Source organism: Diabrotica undecimpunctata, chromosome 9, assembly GCF_040954645.1.
Source record: "Diabrotica undecimpunctata isolate CICGRU chromosome 9, icDiaUnde3, whole genome shotgun sequence".
NCBI classification, from domain to species: Eukaryota; Metazoa; Arthropoda; class Insecta; order Coleoptera; family Chrysomelidae; genus Diabrotica; species Diabrotica undecimpunctata.
In genome coordinates this window covers 38,538,055-38,562,718 of record NC_092811.1, presented here as the reverse complement: position 1 = coordinate 38,562,718, position 24,664 = coordinate 38,538,055, and the positions used below count along the sequence as shown (strand labels likewise).

Genomic DNA, 24,664 nt, shown 5'->3' with positions numbered 1-24,664 from the left:
TGCCGCATATTTTGAGTCGTGGTTTAGGGAGACATTAATATCAAATTTACCAAATAATGGTCGCAGGAATGTCATTGTAATGGACAATGCATCGTACCACTCCCGTAAAGAGAGATTCCCTAACAATTCCTGGAATAAAGCTGCAATCAAGGAATGGCTAGTGGAAAAAGACATTTTTTTCGAGGAGTGTTATTTGAAATCCGAGCTATTAGAAGCAGCGCGTGCTTTTAAAGATCAATACGATAAGTATCATCTTGATGAGTATGCTTCACAACATAATGTTTATATTTTAAGGCTTCCTCCATATCACTGCGAATTGAATCCTATAGAAATGGTGTGGAACCAAGTTAAGCGATATGTAGGTACCCATAATACCACTTTTAAAAACGACGAGGTACGCCAGTTGATCGACGACGGTTTCGCACTCATGTTATTGAGAAAACGGAAACTGAGATGTGGACTGCGGACAACCTGCAAGATGACGTAGACCAATTGATAATACACGCGAACACAGGGGAGAGTAGCGAAAGCGAATCCGACATCTCGGATGTAGAGGACGACTTTAGTATAATTAATTGAATATCTGTGAGTAATCTCGATTATTTTACACTGTATAACCAATAAAATGCATTTACCAGTCCAATCAGAGTATGGGCTTTTCGGATATTGGGTTGGGTGCACGGAAATCGAGTTCCCGGAGGTTCCACCCTGTATATTTATAGCTATCAAGAAATGTAATTTAAAATATATTTGTTAGTTTAATAAAGTATAAATATAATATAATGTTAAATAACTTACACTATAAACCTTATACCTGCTCATCTGGTCAAGTGTGGGCAAGGAAAACCATTATCCCATATGGAATAACACAAGGTTTCGCTGAAAACTACCAGGTTGCTACGCCAAGGAACTACTTATGTTGTGTGTAAAAAATGCGAGACTGCATTATGTTTTAACAAGAACAAAAACTGCACTTCAGATTTCCACAAAAAAAAATTTCATAGTAGGTGTTAAAATTTCGCAGTGATTCAAGTGCGCAACTTGTTTTTTTAATAACATCGCCGGGATTAAAAAATGTGCAAAGCTTTTTCGATATTCCCGTTCCTGATAATTTTTCACATATTTACAAAAGAAAAAGTTTGGATATTGGGCTGGGTGCACGGAAATCGAGTTACCGGGGGTTCCACCCGGTATATTTATAACTATCAAGAAATGTAATTTAAAATACATTTGTTAGTTTAATAAAGCATACAGTTTTATAATAAAATTCTCGCTAAAAACTTAAGGTCTTTTTATTCAAATTCATGCCTCTTATTTGGCTACTTGAAGGCAATTATTTTATCAATATATTATTTTATAATAAATAACAGAGCCCGGCGTAGAGATCTGGGTACGGTTCTGTGACTACCACTTGGACCTGTTTGTATCGCTAAGCACAAGGCGTGAAATCCGGCAATTGTGCATTCCTATATTAGCCGTACTGCACTCTCGGTGTGACATTTTCTATAGTCGTGATGGCATTTGACCTTGTATAGCGTGTTACCCCAATCAAAATGTTATTATTTTAACCTTTAGGGAGGAATAATGGTAGTGTAAATTTAAAATTACGACTAAAGTCCAATTACTCATTTCTCCTAAGAGATACGAAAAAAGAATATTTAGGTAAAACTTGGAACACAGATAGGACCATATTTAAAATATTTTCAAATATACAGGGCCACCCATAAAAGTGAATTTGTTACCAAAGAACAGATTGATATAGTTGATATAGCTTTTGCGCTAGGAGGGTATAACAAAAATGTGCTACTAGCAACGAGGATTTATCATCAGCAATTCCCAGATAGACGACAACCAAGAAGAGAAACTTTTTCAAAGTTTCAACGGATTAAATACGTAAGTTACGAAAAATCTGATCGAACAAAATTTATTGTAAATGAAGAAAATGAAATAAATGTAGGTAATCCTTAATATCACTGAGAATCCGCATATTAGCAGAAAGTAAATTGCAAATGTTTTTGAAATTAGTGATAGTAGTGTAGGAACCTACACTACTATCACTCATTGGGATTAGGATACATAGTAGGTACTAATATGAGAACTTTGCTAAGCAACAGCAGCCTTAAATTAACGCTTCGATATCGCTTTGTAAAATGTTATATTTACTCCATACTGCTATATGATGTAGAAACCTGGACCATGAAGGCCAATGTGATGAACCGATTGGAGGCCTTTGAAACAAATGTCGAAGTATTAAATCGAATGGGCAGAGAACGAGAATTGCTGCCAATAATAAAAAGAAGAAAAGCTTATCTGGGTCATATATTTCGAAATTCCAAGTACCAGTTGTTAAAGCTTATTATGGAAGGGAAACGGGGCATCGGAAGAAAGAAATACTCATGGCTTAAAAACATAAGGGATCGGACAAACCTCGATGCCCATTAACTCTTTAGAGCCACACAAGATCAAGAGAAGTATGCCAGAATTGTCGCCTACATCCACTAATTGGATAGGGCACCATAAGAAGAAGTGTAGGAAGAATTTTTAAAAAGAACAAGATTCATTCATATCATGCACAGTTGCATTAAGAGCTTAATGAGGATAACTATAATAAAAGAGTATAATGTTGTCGATGGGCGTAGGAACACATTCAGAATGATGCATATTTCTTGGAATATGTTTTATTTGGAGATAAAGCTACTTCCCACATACCACGTCCACCATTGGTCAGCAAGACATAGGGGGACGTTCCTATGCCATCATTGGCCTGCTATTCCCACCACTGACGCTACTATGTTGCCATTGGTCGATGATACGTTCCGACGTCACGAGGACGTCCACCATTGGTCAGCAAGACATAGGGGGACGTTCCTATACCGCCATTGGCCGAGGGGCGTGGCCTAGAGACACGAGGCACGTTCCTACGCCGCCTTTGGTCGAGGGGCGTGGCCCTGAGACACGAGGCACGTTCCTACGTCACGAGGGGGCGTGGCCTTGATACATGAGGATACGTACGCTTGACGATCGACGTGTGACGTCACTTCCGCTCTGAAAGGAACGCTATACATCTACTAATGGTATTGTAAACAGACATAATTTCCACTGTTAGATACACAACCTCCGATTTACAAGAAAATTCTCACCCAGTCAAACAACACGATCATTAAATGTTTGTGCTGGAGTTACTGAAAATTATGTTATAGTACCCTTCTTTTTGCCGAAATTATTTTAAGTAGTACCGTTGAACATATATGAGGGAATACACGGAAAGGATCGAGAAGGTGCCTTCACGATCTCCAAAGTTAAAATACTTAGATTTTATTTTCAGGGGGTAAACAAAATATAAGGTGTATTGAACTGAGTTTATTTGTCTAATTTATTAACTTTATTTATTATAAAATGTTCTAACACTTAGTTTATTAAAGTCTTTATTTGTACAATATTATACTAATTTATTTCACACTATAATTATATCATTTATTACAATACGCGCGTTACATTTCAAAACTCGACTCGACAATATTATTCAGACTAACCCACACAATGAAAATGTCTCTATATATATCAAACAGCCGTTAGTCTGGAATCTCTCGAAGCGGATGGATGTTGACCTGTGCTGACCCTTGAACAGTCTCGAACGGCATGGAAGAAGGCCGGTTTTATCGTAGAGGAAACTACTAGAAAATTCTTATTAGAATAATAACATGTTTACAGGTTGAATATGAATCATATTTATCGTAAGAGTATAAAACACCAGCTACAACTAAAGAAGGAATAAATGAGAGAATTAGAAATGAATGTATGACAATAAACAGAAATGTATTAGTGAAGTCGCTCTTTTTAAGATCGCTTGCAAGTAGTATTGACGTCGACGGAGGACATTTTAAATATTTACCCAGCTTTTTATGTTACCTAGGAGCTTCCAATTACTCCAGTAGTAGAAAGAAAGGTATCATCTGGGTACTTTCCATTCTCCATCTTCTTATTTGTATTTCCAGATATCTGTACTTGGCGATCTTTTCGTTGTATTATCCAGATTTATCCATACGGCTTACACTCCCTCTAAGAGGAAAATTCACTTATCCCAGATACCTACGGTATCAAAAAGATTGAGCTCTGGTGGGACTTTTTCCGCGTTATCGAGACCTAGATGACTTGGTATGCTGGAGTATCTCCCAAAAATTTTCGTACACGTCTGGACGTCGCGCGTCGTGAGGAGTACAGCTTTCTGCATGGCCTTATAAAGATGTTCATTTAGACCCAGCTGTTTTATAGGAGGTTTTTGGGAATAACACTAGTAGTAGATAGAATAATAGGTACTGTCTGGGTACTTTTCATTCTCCATTGTCTCCTGACTTGTATTTCTAGATCTCTGTACTTGGCGAACTTTTCGTTGTATTTAACACGTAAATTATTGGTGTTGGGTATCGCCACATCAATAAGTGTTTGTTTGCCTAGTAAGTCTATTAACTACTATGAGATCCGGTCTATTATGTGCCACTGGGTGGTCTGTGAGCACAGTGCGGTCCCTGTATAGTTTGTAGTTGTAATTTTCAAGCATTCTGTCAGGGACGTATTGATAAAAAGTTTGGAGAAGTCTCAGTTTGTCATCTAGATCTTGGTGGATAATCTTTCCTACTGAGTCATGGCGTTCTTTATAATCAGTACCGACAAACGCCTGGCAGCCTGGTACTTTTAAGTTGGAATAACATGATCATGAACGTCAAGTAGGAAACACTCAGTCACGGGAAACATCTTTCTCGAGTATTGTATTATTGTTGTGCATTATTGTATATTCGATTGTATTATTATTATCAATATTTTTATAATTAATATTACTAACTTTTTATAAAATAGATACTGAGCAAAGTCGACCTGATTTTGGTGAAGAATGGCGGAGTGTCAAATTTAAGGATGCTATGGTAAAATTCCTCATTGACCATTGGAATACGCAAGCTGCTGTCAATTTTTTAGAAGATAAAGAGTTTTCTCTTTATCTTCTAAATATAAAATTCAAAGATATTGTTTCTTATAAAAAATGCTTCGGGTATACGGTTAACAATAACCTAATTCATTGCCAAATTGTTAACGAACATCGCAGCGCGGGACATGGGGGAGCTGATCCAAAAATTGAATTTTTTCAAGTCAAATTGAAAGTGGCACTGAAGTCATAGTGCAATCTTCTGATACAGATATCTTAATAATATTCTTAGGAAATATGACGCATTTTAAAGAAGGACTAAAAGTATTGCTACAGTTTAGCAAAGGGAACAATGCTTTATCGATGTAAATAGCATCTATAGTTCGCTGGGGGCAAAGATTTATAAGGGACTTCCTGCATTTCACGCTTCTACAGGCTGTGATTTTAACCCATCATTTTATAAAATCGTTAAAACGAAATAATTTCAACAAGCTTTTATAGACATCCAAAACCCCAATTACAAAGATTATCAGTATATGGCAATACCTACAACGTTTACACCGATGCGTCAAAAAATGAAGACAGAGTTGGAGCAGCAATTTATTCGGAAGACTCCTCAGTTAGTTTCAAATTGCCATCAATTACAACCATCTTTTCGGCTGAATTATTTGCAATCCTAAAAGCACTATTGTTAATACAAAACAAAAACAAAGAAAGATATATAATAATCACAGATTCTTTAAGTTCATTATCCTCACTGACTCAATTGTACTGTGATAACCCCCTTCTACTTCTTATTAAAAAAGAACTTAAAAACATTGCAAATAAGAACATCCAAGTTCACTTTTTATGGGTGCCTTCTCATATAGGAATTGAAGGTAACGAAGTTGTAGATAAACTGGCTAAGAACGCACCAACTAACCCGATGTCCGAAGAAAATAATATATTGGTACAAAACGATTTAAAACCATACCTAAAACAAAAAATAATTCAAAAATGGCAAGAAACTTGGAACAACACTCCATCAAGGCTATACGAAGTCAACAAACATTCACATCTTTGGAAACCAAAAATAAAAGACAGGAGAGAGCAAGTGATACTTACCCGTCTCCGTATCGGCCATACACGACTTACTCATGACTATTTATTACAGCGCAAAAATAAACCAGTGTGTGAAGTGTGCAACAGTGTTCTAACGGTTAAACATTTTTTAATACAGTGTCCCAAATATAATAGTGAACGACTCAAATATAACATACCCAACTCCCTAAGAGATGCAATAGAAGAAAATACAGACACCCGAAAAATATTTTCCTATCTTAAAGACTGCCAACTCCTTCAAAAGATCTAAAATGAACATTGTAACACACAAAGATATTATTATTATTATTATTGTAAACTAATGTATATTTTACTTATTGTATTAATCTAAATACGCTAATGACCCTGCGTGGTTGATGCGTTAATAAAATAAAAAAAAAAAAAAAAGATTATCAGTGAGTATTTAATTTTAAGCAATAGTATGTTTTTTTCCTGTGTGCCGTTACACTATTATTTCAATTTTGAATATGAATATATATAAATAATTCAATATTCAATATAAATATGAAAAATTAGTATTTCTTGCATAGAGTGGCAGAAAATATTGCATAATTGCGCAATGATTTTGCATAATAGTAAGTAAAATAACATTTTGTGTAGGTATGTAATATATTACATAAAATAATCGTGTGTTACAGGGCAGCATTTAATACCCTGAAAGAATTCGTTTGTAAAATTAATGTATTCAACAAAAATACAAGCAATAAATTAAAAGGATAAAAATGATTTTAACTGTTAAAGCAATTTGTAGCACTTATGCCTTTTTTCATATGAGTTTAAAATATATTTTTCTATATGTATGCAAAGTAGCATAAGGGAGAAAATCGTGGAAATTCACTCGATTTTTAACAAATATACGACTTATGCCTCCGGTATAGGCTTGTCAAATCGTTATGCCGATGAGACAGAGTATTTATTCTAGCTATAACCATAGTATAGTTTTAATGGCATAAGCGAGAAAATCTCGAACCGATGCTGAAACATTTTTGCAACTTTTCCAAAGTGTAATTTTTCTTTTTCCGATCTGCGGTTGTGCCTCTTTGCAGCTTCCTTATCGTCAACACTAACAAACTTCCAAATGGCACGAAGAATAAAATCACGGACCTATTAACATTACATGCTTATACCTTTAGGGCACCAGTAACCCTTATGCGAAAATTTTTAAAAGTAGAATCAATATTCCTCTATCGATTCATAAAATGGCATAAGAGATAAAATATAAAATCGTGGAACCAAACAAATTTTTTTAATAAGAAAAATTCGATTTTCAAAAAAAAAAACGCACACTGGTTCAAGTCTAAATTTTCTTTTTTCTGCTTATCTCATATGACATTTTCAGTACACAAAAGGGCATAGGGAAAAAATCATGGCTGAACTTCGTATTGAAATCCGACGAATTCTAGCGCTTGATGCAGCAAGCATAAATTGATGTTATAATATTGATATATGATGATTAATACGTTGTAAATCATCTTCACTTTAAGAGAACAGTATTGCGTCGTCTGCATAGCAGATTATTTTAAGTTGTTTACTTTTTTTATTATTTTATATATGATCACGTTGAACAATAGAGGACTCAGGTAATCCCCCTGTCTTAGCAAGAAATGATATGAAGGTTAGTTCCATTTTACTCGATCAGTACTGTGTTGAAAAAGACATGGAGGTATGTGGGCTGAAGTGGCATTATAATTCAAATCAACACACAATTTTAGTTTGCTACAGATCTAAAGGTAAATTTGATGTATTTTATGAAAAACTTAATCTTATTTTAAATTCAAATTTTAAACCAAATCAATTCATATTTTTAACAGGCGATTTTAATGTAAATTCCATGACACTAAATAATTCACACAGATTTTCTGGTCTTCTAGCATCTTATGGTTTGTCACCCAGGAACTTTACACCTACAAGGTCGACTTCAACATGCAGAAATATTTTGGATCAGGTATATACAAATTGTGATGATTGTATAGGTACTGTAAATGTAAATACTGAATCGGATCACGATATATTCCTTTTGAGATTGAATTTTATTAATCTAACTATGACATCAGTTCGAAATACTTTCAGAGTAACACACGAAGGCGCTATAGATGCATTCAACAATCTCTTGAGGAGACCGGCCCTGGCAAGGTACGGTTAAGTTGTACTGATATCGTACTCCTAGTTTTTAATAAAAACAAGTGGTTTTATTAAATAGTTTTTTAAAATTAAAGTGTTTATCTACTAGATACTACTACGTAAGTCATCTATACGTAATTATTATTTTATTATTGTGAAAAGAATACGTCAAATAATAAATATACACTACCGTACAATCATTTTGTGAGGTTAGCTACTATAAGTATCTTATAGTAGCATGCGATTGGTTTTTCATTTACCAGAGTCGGAGTAAGGCCTTCGCCACCGCAGCTTAAAATGACTTCACACAATGTAAACACACCTTCCGATCTAACCAGTCCAGTAAATCAACGTTCGAATATCACAAACAGTTATGCTTCAGCCGCTTCACATTCTTTTCCGAGTAAGAACCAAGCAATTGTATTTAGTTGTATCGATAATGCTAAACTGCAGGATTATCTCATTCCTTTGGGTACAATCATCAACCCAAAAAATATTATTTTTTCATCTAGATTATCTCATAATAGAATCTGCATGTATTTGGCAAACAAAACCGTAGTAGATAACTTCATGACACAACACGGCTCTATAGAAGTACTCGGCGAAGTTGTAGCAGCACGAAGACTTGTCTCTCCAGCAGAAAGACTAGTCTTGTCTGGAGTCTGCCCGTCAATTCCTCATCAAGTATTAGTTGAAGAATTACAGAATATCGGTTTAAAGCTTATTTCCCCAATAACATTTCTGAAAATTAGCTCGACTCTTCCCGAATATAGTCACATATTGAGCTTTCGGAGGCAAGTTTATATAAGCCCTATAACATCACCAATTCCAGATTCTATTCTAATAAATTTCGACCAAACACCTTACCGCATATTTTTGTCACAAGGTACACTCACCTGCTTTATTTGCAAAAATGCAGGACACATATCATCCCAATGCAAAACCAGTTCAGTAACGGAATCAACTCATATTGAGTCAAACAATGAAGTACCAAATCAAACAGCTTCAACAAGTATACTACACAAGGTACCAAACACCCAGCAGTCATCAAGTTATCCATTATCAAATCCGAGCATATCACCTACATCTACAAATCTCCACGACAAAGAAACTACTAATACTCCTACTCATAGCAACACTTTTAATCAACCTCCTTCAGCGGCAGTACCGTTTTCACAAACTTCGGAAGCAATATTTTCCAATCTATCAGCTCCTTTTCCATTAGATACAACTGCAGAAAATTCTAATAAAACTGATACATCACCACAATTTTTTGAAACAACCATTTCAACCAATCTTACAAATAAAACTACAAGCTCGACTTCTGTCACTACCAATGAGTTCGCTCCAGTACTTCCAAATGTAACAAAGCCACATCATCTAAGTGAAATGTCTAATAGCAATTGCGAAAACGCAAGTTCTTCCATAAAACGCAGTATTGGTGAGATCGACACGCCTCCTTCAGATTCAGCAATTTCATCAGAAAATCTGTTTGCAAAACCCAAACTCTCTAAACCAAAAAAACCACGCTCATCTAAAGTCCAATCTACACGGGAAACTCTTGAAAATTTCATTGATAATCATACCCCACCATTCGTTTTAAATTTCCACCAATTGTCCCTACTGATTGATAATGTCCAAGGCTCCCCCGACACTATTAGCGTCGTAAAAGAATTTACAACTGATATGGCTGGTTTACTCCATCTTTTACAAAGCAGCTATCAATATGCAAATGATAGATCTACAAAAAGCAAGTTTACAAAACTTCAAAAGCAACTACACAACCACTTAGGGAAAGAGATTTCTGACTTAGATAGTGACTCTTCTGTAGACAATCGTTCAGTATCATCTAACTCTCAGGTGTGAGGTTCCCTCACACGTCGGAATAACAGGAAATGAAGAAGCTGACAGGATTGCACGAGAGGCAATTTTAAGTGATTTGTCGGAGCCGATAGACAAGTGTGTTTCCAGTGACTTAAAAGCTTATTTTAAAAAGTGTTGTATTTGTGGCGAAATGGGTGGTCTCAAACTAATTCCAATTTAAATAAAATCAAAAATAATGTGTCTCAGTGGTTTCCATCGTCGCGCAATAAACGAGAACAAATTGCGGTTGCGCGTTTACGTCTAGGACATACCAGATTAACGCACTCCTACCGTTTCACAAAGAAAAATCCACCTATATGTGATCAGTGTAACGTCCGATTAACAGTCGAACACTTTTTAACAATTTGTAGTAAATATGACCAAGAAAGACAGCGCTACAAGATCCACTCGCTCTACCACAGGCTTTAGGTCAAAACTGTTCCTGTGACAATATAGTGAATTATCTTAGATCCATAAACATTTTGTATAATCTGTAGGTGTTTAACTTTGTTATTTATATTTTGTTCCGTCGCTAATAACCTTTTGGTGGATGCGACATCTTTTTCTAATAAAAAAAAAAAAAAAAAACAATCTCTTGAGTAAAGAAACATGGCAAGATGTTTATCATGCAACTGATGTTGAGAGTAAATATAATGCCTTTCATGATAAATTACAGTTCTATTTCAATATTAGTTGTCCTATTAGAAAAACCAAACATTACCAAAACCAAATAAAAAAAACATGGGTCACACAAGAAGTAAAATCTTCTTCAGATAGTCTGAAGGATTTGTATATTTTGAGTAGGGCATACCCTGAGCTAAAAACTTTATATAGACAAAAAAATATCAGCACAAAGTTCTTGTTGAGGCCACAAAGGGTCAGTTTTATTTTAACAAAATCTCTGAATCCTCTAACAAAAACAAAACCACATGGGCTGTTATAAATGAACTTAATGGAAAACAAAAAAATATCAAAAATATCTGTCTAAAAATAGATGAAACTAGGATTACAGATTCAGATATAATATCTAACAAATTTAATGATTACTTTATAAATGCATCAATAGATATAATTAGTAAAATAATTAAATCAGATTTAAATTTTCAGCATTCCAACGATTTTGTTCAAAATAGTTTGTTCCTATCTTATGTAACAGAGGAAGATATCTTAGACATAATAAAATATAAAATTAAAAACGAAACATCGTGTGGTTTTGATGAAATCTCAGGTATAGTAATTAAGAAAATTGCGTCTCAGATTTTGACACCACTTACTCACATTATAAATGCTTCTTTTAATTCTGGTGTTTTTCCCAGTCTGCTGAAAACTTCTATCATTTCACCGGTATTAAAACAAGGTGATCCTGAATCAATGTCAAATTTTCGACCATTGTCTGTTCCATCTGTGATATCTAAGATTATTGAATATGCAATGCTAAAACAACTTTTATTATTTTTGGATATCAACCAAATTATCACAAAGCATCAACATGGATTTCGAAATAAATTTTCTACTTCCACAGCCATTAACAGTTTCTATGAGGACGTCTTAATCTCTATTGAAAACAGTGAAAATCCAACTGCCATTTTTTGTGACCTCAGTCGTGCTTTTGACTGTGTGCAACACGATGTACTCCTCGATGGATTGTACAGATATGGTGTTAGGGGAGTTGCCCATACTTGGTTTGGTTCCTATCTGAAAGACCGGCACCAAATAGTTAGAGTGAAAAATAACTTCAAGATTTCAATGTCTGATCCGATTGTTAATAAGAATGGAGTACCACAAGGCCCGATATTATTTATTTTGTATATTAATGAACTACCATATGTAATGTCTGATGCATTTGTATCAGTTTATGCTGACGACTCAACAATGGTATATCGCGATAAAGACATAAATTTTTTACAAGATAAAATAACAAACTCACTGAAGACCTTCTCTGATTGGTCCAGTAATCAGTCGCTCCTGTTCAACGTTCACAAAACTAAATTTTTATCATTTACGTCCCGTTCAAATTCTACTAAACCTGATTTAAGTATTTCCATCAATGGTGAGGGTATTTTGAGTTGTAGTGATGTAAAGTTTTTAGGAGTGACTTTCGACTCTCATTTATCTTTTAAGACTCATTGTTGGAATACATGTAAAAAACTCAATTCTAAATGTTATCAATTGAGAAATTTGGGTACTTTTCTCCAACACCTTCGTCTTTTTTATTTTGCTGAGGTACAATCGACAATGAGTTACGGTATAACTGTCTGGGGTGGCTCTTCTAGTATAAAGGACGTTTTCAAGGCCTATTTTCAAAAGCGTATTGTCAGATGCATTGCAGGTGTTCCGTATGGTTGGTCTTGTAAAAACCTATTTAGAGATTTAAATATATTAACAGTGTATGAAATTTACATTTTGGAATTATTGATACTAATTCATAAAAATAAAAGAACTTTTTTATGTAACAGTGATATTCACTCAAACAACACAAGAAATAAGAGACAGTTTGTAGTACCCTATCGACATTTAGAAATAAGTAGGAAGTCATCTACTGTCTGTGGTTTACTATTGTATAATCAACTTCCTCAAAAATTTAAAAACATTCATTTAACTACAGCTTTTAAAAACCAAGTCAAAGAGTACCTAGTGACCATGTGTCCTTATACATTAGGTGAATATTACCAGAGTGTATCTGTGAATGCCCAAGCTGTAACATAACCAAATTTAATATTATTTTAATTATATTATGATGTCCATATTGTACGTTTTATATGTATTTTAATGATTTAAATATTTTTAATGTATTGTTTTCATTTTGTTGTAATGATTAATATTTATAATTTTAGTTTGACTTGCTGTAAACGTTGTTGTAAATTACAGTCAAATATACTATCTATCTATCCAATTGCCAGCTTCAAATGGACCAGTTAGTTCTCCTTTTACTTTTATTGTGTTGTTTTGGTAGATATTTTCAATCGTTTTATAAGTGGACAATAAGTGGACAACGTCATTTAATTTGACCCGATCAAATGCCTTATTAAGGTTCACGAAACATAGATATGACGGTTTGTTGTATTCTAATGAGTTCCCTTAGACTTATCTTATTATAAACATAGCGTGGGTGCACGATCGTCCGGACCTAAAACCTTGTTCTTCTTGAAACTGGGGAAACTATCGGATGTTATTTAGCTTATATGTAAGGTAGAGAATCATATAGTATCCACAAGGAATCTACGTTCCTGTTGCTTCCATAAAGTCCTCGTAGACACACCGTCTCAGGACTTGCAACTTCAACGTGGAGTCATATGTCGCCATGTTACCTAATCCAACGGTAACTTTAACATCCTAATAATTTATAAGATATAATGTAAAACAAATGTAACTAATTATTTGTTAACGGGTTTTTACCCATATATTTAGTGGCTACATTCATGTACTCCTAGACACCGATGATGGAATAATGAATTCCGAAAACGTTTTGTCTAACACAGCCCGTTTGGGTTTTTAAATATATACCTTTTACAAAGGATTTTAATTAATCATATAGTAGTTAAGGATTGCTTAATATACTGTTCAATAGGAAGTGTTAAAGTGTTTGACTTATTTTAGTTTTATGATTTTAAAATTGTTCCAGAATTTGCCACCATCTCGGTAGTCTAGGTCAGAAGTATCTGACATTCACTATTGTTGTTTCAACTTGTTGACTTCTAATCCGATGCCGAGATATGGTTATATTCTGTTTTTATGAGCGGATCTCGGTATGTTTTTTACTCTGTGATTGGTTTGCAACTTACTTGAATTTTAGCAACAATTCTAGGAGGAAATATCGAAGAATGGCTATTGTATTTGAGCTTTAGAAAGCTTAGAATAGCTAAAGAGTACTTTCAATTACTGAAATCTCTGTCCCGTTTTTTTTTAGTTCTTGACAAGTTACCCAATTCCGGGAGATTTTGAGTGACACAGTCTTGGAATAATTCCCAATTTCGATAATATCTGTTATACAATTGAGGAAATTCTTTGTTTAGGAGTGGTAAGGTCAATTTTGACCAGGAGAGTGAGGATTTAAAAATGTTTTAATTTTTTTTTTAATTAGATGTGTGTTTTGTCTTGTGAATGTGTTCTGTTTGTCCTTACATGTTTTTTAATTTTAATTTTTGAAATTGAATTCCAATTAAATTTTATGACATCACAATAATTTTTTTTGTCCAAAAATAGACCAAGATTGAATCTTCATTTACTTGATAAATATAATTGGGAGTAATTGCACACCCAAACTAACATCAAAAATAGAACATAGATCTTATTCTACTTTGTTACAGTGTTGTCCGTTCTAGATAAATAATTTCAATAAATAACACATATTTCAAACTATAGAGTAAACTGTGCAAATACCGGTCAGTGGGTAATGGCGGTCATCCCGATTGTGCGAAATCTATTCAATCTGGCAACCTCCTATAACTGTCAACGTGTCGCTACACTACTCTGTATTCAGATTTAAGACGAGCGTTAAGTTGGCGCATACCATTGTCATAGAACATAGAAATATTATTAACCTGTTTTCAGTGTTTTAGATCTTATTTTTATGGTGAGTAATATAAGGTTTTAATTCATTTTTATTCACTTGTAGATCCTAAAATTGGTTACAATTGATTATAATGATGTTATCTGTCTCTTCCTTTTTTAAAGATCAATAATTTAATACATGTTTACGAGTAAAAAATTCTAAGAAAAAAAAATGTCAACAGGAGGCAATGCCGGTCAGTTGACCGGTATTACCCCCTTGCTGACTTATATTAATTTACAGTTTGTACTATTAATCCTTAGGGAATTTTTATATTTCAGATGACAAGCAATCGAAAAAGAACGACTTGTAAAACAAAATGGAGTCCACAGGATTTAGAAAAAGTTATTTTAGCTTATCGAAATGGTGAAATGACTATGCGAAAAGCATATACTATCCCTTTTTCGACATTGTAAGAAAGATTAAAAAAATAAAAATCTTCAAGGTGCGTTATTAGGTAGAGAATCAGTATTTTCTGTCGAACAAGAAGCTGAAATAGCCACACAAATAAAATATTTAGCTTCTATTTTTTATGGCGTAATAGCAAAAGAAGTGAGAAAATTAGCATTTGAGTTTGCTGAAAGAAACAGTCTTCTTCTTCTTCTGCGCGCGACTAGGATTACTCCTGTTTGTCTGCCTCTTATTCTGTTTCAGTCGTTGTTGACTGTACATTATCTTTCCACCTTTTTGGCGGCCTTCTAACGGGTCTTCTGCTATACGGCTTATTGTTTTTACAGATGTTCGCTAATCTATCTGGTCCCATTCGGTTTACATGTTCGTTCCAGTGTTTTTTTCTTGTTTTTATCCACCTGTTAATATTTTGAATTTTGCATTGTTCGCGTATACTTCTGTTAGTTTGTCTGTCTCTTAATGATATGCCCGCTATTGATCTTAATACTTTCATTTAGATTTGATTTCTTGTTTCGTCTTTCTTGTATCGGTCCTTGTCTCCGCTGCATATGTTAGGATTGGTCTTACTGTTGTCTTGTATACTTTCATTTTGCTTTCCATGGTCAGATATTTGTTTCTCTATATGGTTTCTCGGAGGCAACCACTCACTCTTGCCGCTTTTGATGCTTGCCTTGTGGTCTCTGTTCTTATATCCCTGTCACTAGTGATCTCTACTCCTAGGTAATTGAATTTCATTACTTGTTCTATAATTTTGCCGTCTATTTCTAGTTTGCATTTACGCGGCTCTTTACTGATCACTATACATTTAGTTTTTTTCTAAGAAACAGTATTAAACATAGTTTTAACGTCTGTTTAGGATTAGTTGGTGTCGAGTGGTTACGAAGTTTTCTTCGCAGAAATCCAACAGTATCCATACGCAAAGCAGAAGGCACGAGTCTAAACAGATTAACAGCTTTTAATAAAGAAGAAGTGGACCTGTTTTTTAAACTATTAGAAAGTTTAATGACAAAATATCAATTTGGTCCAACACAAATATACAATGCCGATGAGATGGGAATTAGTACAGTTCAGGATCCTGAAAAAAATTTAGCTCCCAAAGGCCAGGAAAAAATGGGCTTTGCAATCAGTGGAGATAGGGGTAGAAACATCACAGTTATGTGTGCCATGAATGCCGCTGGGCGATACATTCCACCCATATTTATTTTTCCGCGATAACGACTGACACCTCTGTTAGAAAAAGATGGACCTCCGGAAGCATTATGTAAATGTTCAAATAATGGTTGGAGTGATGAAGCTTTATTTTATGAATGGTTGTTACAATACTCAAAACCCAGTGAAACCTCACCAGTTCTTCTAATTACAGATAACCATTCCAGTGACACATCAATAAAAGTTTATGAATATTGCACAGCAAATAATATTTCTATGCTTTCAATTCCGCCTCATTTATCTCACAAGATCCAACCCTTGGATATTGTTTTTTATAGGCCTCTTAAAGCTGAATATCGAAATGAATGTAATTTGTTTATTAAAACATATTTTATGTGGAATATCACGCCATATGATGTTGCTGGTCTGTTTAATAAAGCATATTCTATAGTAGCGACCATAAGTAAAGGAGAATCTGGCTTTAAATGCGCTGGCATTTTTCCACTCGACCCAAAAGTATTTGCAGATCAAGATTTCTTAGCTGCTATAACATTACAAAACCAATCGCTTGTTGAAGTCCAACATAATAATGAAGCCAGACCATCCGAAATTTACAATACAAACCCATCTCAAACTTTGCCACCTATACATAAAAATCAGGTTGAAACAACAGCAATGGATCCTATTCCGGGACCTTCTACTAGTTTCACATCATTTAAAGAACTTACGTCTATTACAAATTCCACTGTAAGAAAGAGTATAACCAGAAAAAAACACCATGGCAAAGTCCTGACATCTACGCCTTTTAAACAAGAGTTAGAAGAAAAGGAACAGAAAAAACAGGAAAAGATAAAGAAAATTCAAGAAAAAGAAAAAACTAAATTAAATACCCAAAAATCTTAGAAAGGACAAAATACAAATAAGACTGGAAAACAAGTACAAACTAAGAAACCTCATTACAAGAGAAAGGTGTTTGATTCTAGTTCTTCGGAATCGGATATCGATATACCATGTGATGACAGTGACGATGCAGACGAAGATAGATGCCTGGTTTGCAGCGAGTTTGGCAAAAACAATTAAATATGGTTTAGATGTACCCTTTGCTCAAGATGGGCCCATATTTTTGTTATTTTTTTTTGTTTTGTAATAAAAAATATTTTTCACCTTTCTTACTGATTTACTTGAATTATTACCCATTAAGGCACATTCGTTAATCGTTTTATAACAAAAAATTGTTAAATAGATATTGATTTTTATTTTAATAATAACACAAACAAATTGACTGGCATTGCCCACTCATGACCGGTATTGTCCATATATGGTCACAATACCGGTCAAAGATACTTTTTTACTTTTTGTCTCTGTCAAAGACAAAAATTTTTGATTTTTTAAATTGAATGTGTCTTGCAATAAGTTAAAACTCCAAATGACCGGTTGACGCCTTAAATTTGATTCACAGAGTTTTACTTTTTTTATATTAAATTTTCTTCTTAGGTGACCGCGATGTGCACACTTTACCCTACCTCTTCAATAAATATAAATACCTTTTAAATAATATAACATCACATTTACTTTTCAACAAACAATTTATATAAGACCTACATCCCTATTGTAGTTGTTAATATCAATTTACCCTCAAGAACTATCCCTTTACTCGTTAAATAGTTGCAGTTAAACCGATGATCACCTGTCATCAGTTTACCATAACGGATTTTTAAACTATGTTTTCTCAAGCATTTAATAACAATCCTTATATCGGGATGTAAGTAATATGTATTTAATTTCAATTTTCAATAAATCATTTTTTCACTTAATTTTTATTTAATTAATTTAAATTCATACTTAATAAATCGCACACATATAATATTGGCATAATTGCTATACATTTTGTACCAGACAAGATCCTAATACGAGTTATTATATTTTCAGCATTTAGTTTACCATGAATCGTTGACCTGAAGATGCATAGCAAATTTTAGTATGCGAAACCGGTCGTTGGTGGTAGAATAAATTGATTGTGAGTAAGTCTTATTCTTATTCTTTTACCTATTCAAAACATATGCTTTGAATAATTGCTACTAAATATTCATTTAAAAGCAATGAAAAATGAATATAGCCACAAAATAACAGATAAAAGCTTATTCTATGTCAAAAATAAATTTTTTCTCTCCGAAAATATAGTACATACATATGCATTTTATATTTAAATCTATCATTTAGGCTGACCCGGCCACGCTTCGTTGTGTCACCAAAATTTTTTGGATATTCTCACTGAATATAAAGTGATGCAACATTGTAAAAATACACCAAACTTATGAAATTATACTTAATAATTATTAAACGTACAGTTATTAATAATATACAAAATAACACACGGCACATTGAAAATAAAATTAAAATAATAATACAGAAGAAATTGGACACACACGCTGTTTGTGTCTTAAATTTGAGGAACACATATGGAATCAATTATGGTAGTAAAGAAACATTGAAAATTGAAGCCCTACCTATTAAAAATTTACACAATGTCTATTTAAGCAAACCTGTATAACATTTACCGCTATATACTAAAAATTTAACTCAAAAGTAATTACAATTCTCTTGTTATAAAACTGCTGAATTTCCCATTTTGGTAAATAACTTTTTTGGAATCTCTTATCATAATGGATTTTGTCACAAAAGTTGATCACCCTGTATGTTTTGACATCAAACAGAATTTTTAAACATTATATTTCAATTTCGTGCTTGTTCTAGTAATGATAAGAAAAATGTTGTTAATAATGAAATGAAATGATTATGCTCTGAAGCTATTTTCTTGCGGCATCTTAATGTAATTTACTGTATTTATTAGGAATAAGCCACAATTTTACTTTAAAATAAGTTTATTTGACATCTCAATTTTAACTTCAGAAATTTTCTCAACATAAAAAACATTAATAAAAAAAAAATTTGTTACTCGCTAAAAAAATGCTTCTAATACTTAATTATATCTGACTCAATCATATTGATAATTCGACATATATTATAATACATTTTGAAGTAGATGATTTCCGATATTGTCAATATTTTTGAGTTGAGTTTCTGGGATGACTTTTTTAGAAGATGATTCATTCGATTATATGAAATGAACTTAACAATACCCGTCAGAAAAATCATAGCAGGTGATTTGTCTTTAAAAAGGCAACCACATGCAATGACGACAGTAAAATTTTCCTGTTAGTGATATCCTAGTAAATCATATTACAGTGATATATGTTTCGCTGATATGTCAGTTCTCTTTAATGTAAGAACACCAAAGTACTAAATACACATATTTCATCAAACTCGAGAGTTACGCATAAAAGTCGTACTGCAGGTAGGTTCCTAACCTACTTTCCTAAAAAAATACGTTTAAATCGCTTTTAAACTTAATATTGCAGATCAATTATAAATGCTTAAACAAATCAATAAGGCTCTCACTATTAAATTGTGTTTATTTATTAATCACAAATGATATAAAACACTTTTATGTAAAGACTCGCTTGTTAATTACAACTATAAATAAAAAAGATGAATTCCGCTAGTCCAAATTTTACTATTAAATTCATTACTGTTTTCTAGCATTTTTACTTAGGTAAATGACAAAATTCAACATGCAATAGCATTATCTCCACGGTATATTCTTTTATAACCTGTTAAAGGGTTATTTATATCCGATATGAAAAAAAATTTGCAGTAAATTTCACATTTAAAGGGTTCATCTCCAGTATGTATTCTTATATAACATGTTCTGTTAACTTAGATCTTTTTAAAAAAAAACTAGTGTTAATTTCACATGCAAAACTGATCTCCAGTATGTGTTCTCATATGTTTTTTTAAATAGAAACTTTGTAACCATTTTTGGTACAAATTGCAAATGCAAATGATTTACGTGTGAAGTTTCAGTGAATTTCCGAAATACATCTAGTGTGTATTCTCATGATTTGTTAACCTCGATCTTCGTAAAAACTTCTTTAAGCAAATTTCGCAAATTTGACAAAACGTTTATCTCCAGTATGTTCTCTTAAATTTGTTCTTCGTGAAAAACCTTTGCAGCAAATTTCACACCCAAAAGGTTTCTCACCAGTGTGTATTCTCGGATGTTCTGTTAAACTGGATTTATGTGTAAAACTTTTGCAGCAAATTTCACATGCAAAAGTTTTATCGCCAGTGTATACTCATATGAGCCGTTAAACTTGATCTTCGTGAAAAACTTGTGGAGCAAATTTCACAAGCAAAAGGTTTATCGCCAGTGTGTATTCTCATGTGTTTTGTTAAACTGGATCTATGTGAAAAACCTTTGCAGCAAATTTCACATGCAAAAGGTTTATCGCCAGTGTGTACTCTCATATGTTCTTTTAACTTGGATCTGTGTGAATAACTTTGGGAGCAAATTTCACATGCAAAAGGTTTATCGCCAGTGTGTACTCTCATATGTTGTATTAACTTGGATCTTTGTGAAAAACTTTTGGAGCAAATTTCACATGCAAAAGGTTTATCACCAGTGTGTAGTCTCATATGTTCTGTTAAACTGGATCTTCGTGAAAAACTCTTGGAGCAAATTTCACATGCAAAAGGTTTATCGCCAGTGTGTACTCTCATATGTTCTGTTAACTTGGATCTCTGTAAATAACTTTTGGAGCAAATTTCACATGCAAAAGGTTTATCGCCAGTGTGTATTCTCATATGTTCTGTTAACCTGGATCTTCGTGAAAAATTCTTGGAGCAAATTTCACATGCAAAAGGTTTATCGCCAGTGTGTATTCTCATATGTTCTGTTAAACTGGATCTTCGTGAAAAACTCTTGGAGCAAATTCCACATGCAAAAGGTTTATCGCCAGTGTGTACTCTCATATGTTCTGTTAACTTGAATCTTTGTGAAAAACTTTTGGAGCAAATTTCACATGCAAAAGGTTTTTCGCCAGTGTGTACTCTCATATGTTCTGTTAAGTTGGATCTTTGTGAAAACAATTCTGAGCAAATTTCACATGGAAAAGTATTTTCCACAGTAGGTACTGTTAAAAGACTATCTTTATTAAACTCTTTAGAACAAATTCCACAGGTTAAATGTTTTTTTCCTGCAGCGTGACTGTTTACACTTGATTTTAAATCAGAACTTTCTGAAAAGTTTTTAATGCATATTGTACACGTGAAAACTTGGTCTCCAACGTAAACCCTCGTATCTGGTTCTAAATGATTCTTTGTTGAAAATTGTATGGTGCAAATTTCAGTCGTAAAGTAGTTTTTGTCGGTGTTCATATTCGTCGAGGCACTTAAATATTGGTCCATATCAGCGGTAATTCTAACATAATCTTTGAATAACTGTTCATCAGTTTGTATATCTTCATGGGGAAAACCTAAAATCGTTATTAACTATTAAACCACTATCATGTACATACTTAAATAAAAAAATGTTTTATGGTCGGTTAAAAAAATCTCAGCAGAAAGGGGAAGGGGTTATGTTTAATAGAACAGAGTATACTTATTTGACTGTAATTATAATATTAATAAAAATATAATAATGATCGTAGTTGGAAGCAAAAGCCAGCACAGGCTTTTTGGAAGGCAGCAAACATTTACTTAAACAATGCAGGTATTGGTAAGTACGTTTGCAAAAATGTGCATGGTTTGTGCGGATTTAATTTTCGTCAATATGAGATAAAAGACGGCGAAGACTAACTATTAAGCCAATATTCGAACCTATACTGACCATATGGAAAAATAAACAACGTCCGCTGGAATGGAATATCGGAATAATCTTGCCGTTACACAAAAGAGGAGACCAACTCCAATGTAGAAATTATCGAGCTTAACGTTCCTAAACATATGAGCAATTTAGTTTATGAGGTTTCTGCTTGTAAAAATCAACAATAGATCTAATCTTTACACTGAAGAGAATCCTAGAAAAAGTGGGCGAATTTGATACAGACACACATCACCTCCCCATTAACTTTTAGAGTGCCTATAATTATATCAATCGAAAATTCCAGATCCAAACACCTATAAGTGTTAAAGATAGCAACACAACTGATTACTATTATCGAAGAAATATTTATGAGTGTACAGCAAAATCAGAATCCAAAATGAGTCAACATAAAAAAAGTCATATGAAAATCAACGCTCAAAAGAATTTTACATTTCTAGGCTAAATATTATTCTCTAATCACTTTAGAGAATAATATTAGTGAAACCATCAAAAGGAGAGTGTACAATAAGTCCAATAAAACATTACGGACTTGTCAAACACTTAAAATCTAACAATAAAATGAGAACAAAATATAAAATTTATGATACTTATTAAAATGCTTCGTAATGTAAGCAACTATTTTAATGACCACTTTCAACCATGCATAAATGTTTTGGGAGGTCATTTTGAACATCTTATCTAAATAGTATAAGTTAAAATTAGTGATTTTTCTTCTGTGTGTTATTTTTTTCAATTGTCTGTTAGTTAATTTTTTTTATACATATTTGATTTACATTATTTTCTTTTCTGTATCTTATTTGATTGCTAAACTAACTACATGTATTTAGTGGCTTCAAATATGTAAACCTAGAATGCACTGATGATGGAATAGTCATTAAGAAAACGTTTTGTGATGTAGCCAGATGGGTTTTTATATTAATATACCTTTTATAAATATTGTTCTGAAGCTATTTTTTTGTGGCATATTAAAGTAATTACTGTTTAAATGGAAATAAGCCACAGTTAAAGGTTAAAGTAGTGTATTGACGTTTCAATTTCCACTTCGGAAATCGTTTTCAAAATACAAACATTAGTAAATTAAACAAAGTTTGTTTTTTTGTTACTTGGTAAAATACTTCCAAACATTTATATTGACAATTCAGACATACATTATACATTTTAAAGCAGACGACTTTAAAATGATATTGCCAATATTGTTGAGTTGCGTTTCTGGGACGACTTTACTTGTAAGATAGTTCATTCGATTACATGAAATCAACTTCAACTTGAGAATATCCATCAGAAAAAATTATAGCATGTAATTCGTCTTTAAAAAGACAAGCACATGCCATGATGGCAGTAAAAATCTCCTGTTAGTGATTCCATAGTAAATTATGAGTGAAAAACCAGGAAAAAAATTTCATAATACTATCCCGACATGGTGACTACTTGGTTTTACATTTAGTTTACTCTCAATGAACACCAAATTCTGATTTTATATGTATGTTATTTAAAAAAGATAAATGATGTATCCTCTATATGTTAACGACTTACAACTACTGGTATTTTCCTTTTAATAACTTCCTCTTTCAATATGGGTAACCAGATCCTACTACATTCTGCCGAGGAATTTGTGACACAATTGGTCTCATTTAGCATAATTAGAGCCGCATCTTTGATTTTTTTTTACCATCCGTTTCTTTTAGGACTATATTTGAATCATTCCATTGAACCCTATGTTCATTATTCCATGCGTGTTTAGATATTTGAGATCTATGAAATTCTCTATTTTTAATATAAGATTGATGTTCACTTTTAATGGCCTTAATGTTTCACCTAAATAAAACTGATCGCATTCACAAGGTATTTTATAAATGCAATTCTTTGTCCTTTCTTGTTCATTGTTAGGTTTGGTTTTAGACAAAATAGATCTCAATGTGTTTGTTGTTTTGAATGTTAAATGTATTTCCTATCCTTTTAAGTTTTTCTGACAATCCTTTTCTGTATGGTATTGTTATTCTCCTCGTATTATTCCTTGTGTATGCTGTAGGATCTCGTTCTGTTGTTCTGTTCTAATCGGTCGATTGTTGAAAATTCCTTATTTATAAACAATAAAGGATAATCATTTTTTTAATAAAACAGATGTTAACAAATGTTTTCCTCCAAGAACGAATTTTACTTAGAACAAGTAACTTTTCCTCTATCATATATATATATATATATATATATATATATATATATATATATATATATATATATAAATATATATGTATATATAAATATATATAAATATATATAAATATATTATATATATATATATATATATATATATATATATATATATATATGGCAATTTGGTCTTTTTTCTATTTCTATGGCTTCTCGGATAATTCTTGGTTTATAAAAGCGGATGGGGGCTATGGTTCTGGAGTTTTCGAAATCAATTTTGTGACCTGTATGAAGATGGTGTTGACCGAGAGCTGAAATTGAATCGGAATTGCGAACAGAAATGGAATGTTCATAAATCCTATTTTGAATTCTACGATTTGTTTGGCCTATATAGGATCGGGGACAGTCTGCACAAGGAATTTCATAAACTCCGTGCTGTTCATTTGGAATATTGTCTTTGATTGATCGGACAAGAGATGAAAGTTTTTGTTGGGGGGTAAATATTGTTTTTATTCCTCTTGGTTTAAGAATTTTGTCGATTTTGTCAGTGACACCTTTGATGTAAGGAAGAAACGCTTTCGTATGATAAGGGTCTGAGTCTTTGGATTGAGATTGAGTGGGAGATTGATGTCTGTGGATGCTCCTATTGATGTGATTTTCGCGGTAGCCGTTTTGGATG

At 33.0% G+C, this 24,664-nt stretch overlaps 1 protein-coding gene across 2 annotated transcripts in view; it reads right to left on the bottom strand.

The window, feature by feature from the left end:
- Positions 1 to 3,429: 3,429 nt before the first annotated feature.
- LOC140449876 (uncharacterized) overlaps positions 3,430 to 24,664 on the bottom strand; it is a 117,515-nt gene continuing 96,280 nt past the window's right edge. The window contains exon 2 of one of the 2 annotated variants that reach the window (XR_011951909.1): positions 3,430 to 3,674. Coding sequence is in view for 1 of the 2 variants with exons in the window: in XM_072543269.1 (XP_072399370.1) it covers positions 20,292 to 21,487 (1,196 nt within the window). In the remaining variant the exon portion in view is untranslated. Of the gene's footprint in view, positions 3,675 to 18,501; positions 21,488 to 24,664 lie in introns of those variants that run through there. The other variant, XM_072543269.1, reaches the window with a different exon arrangement.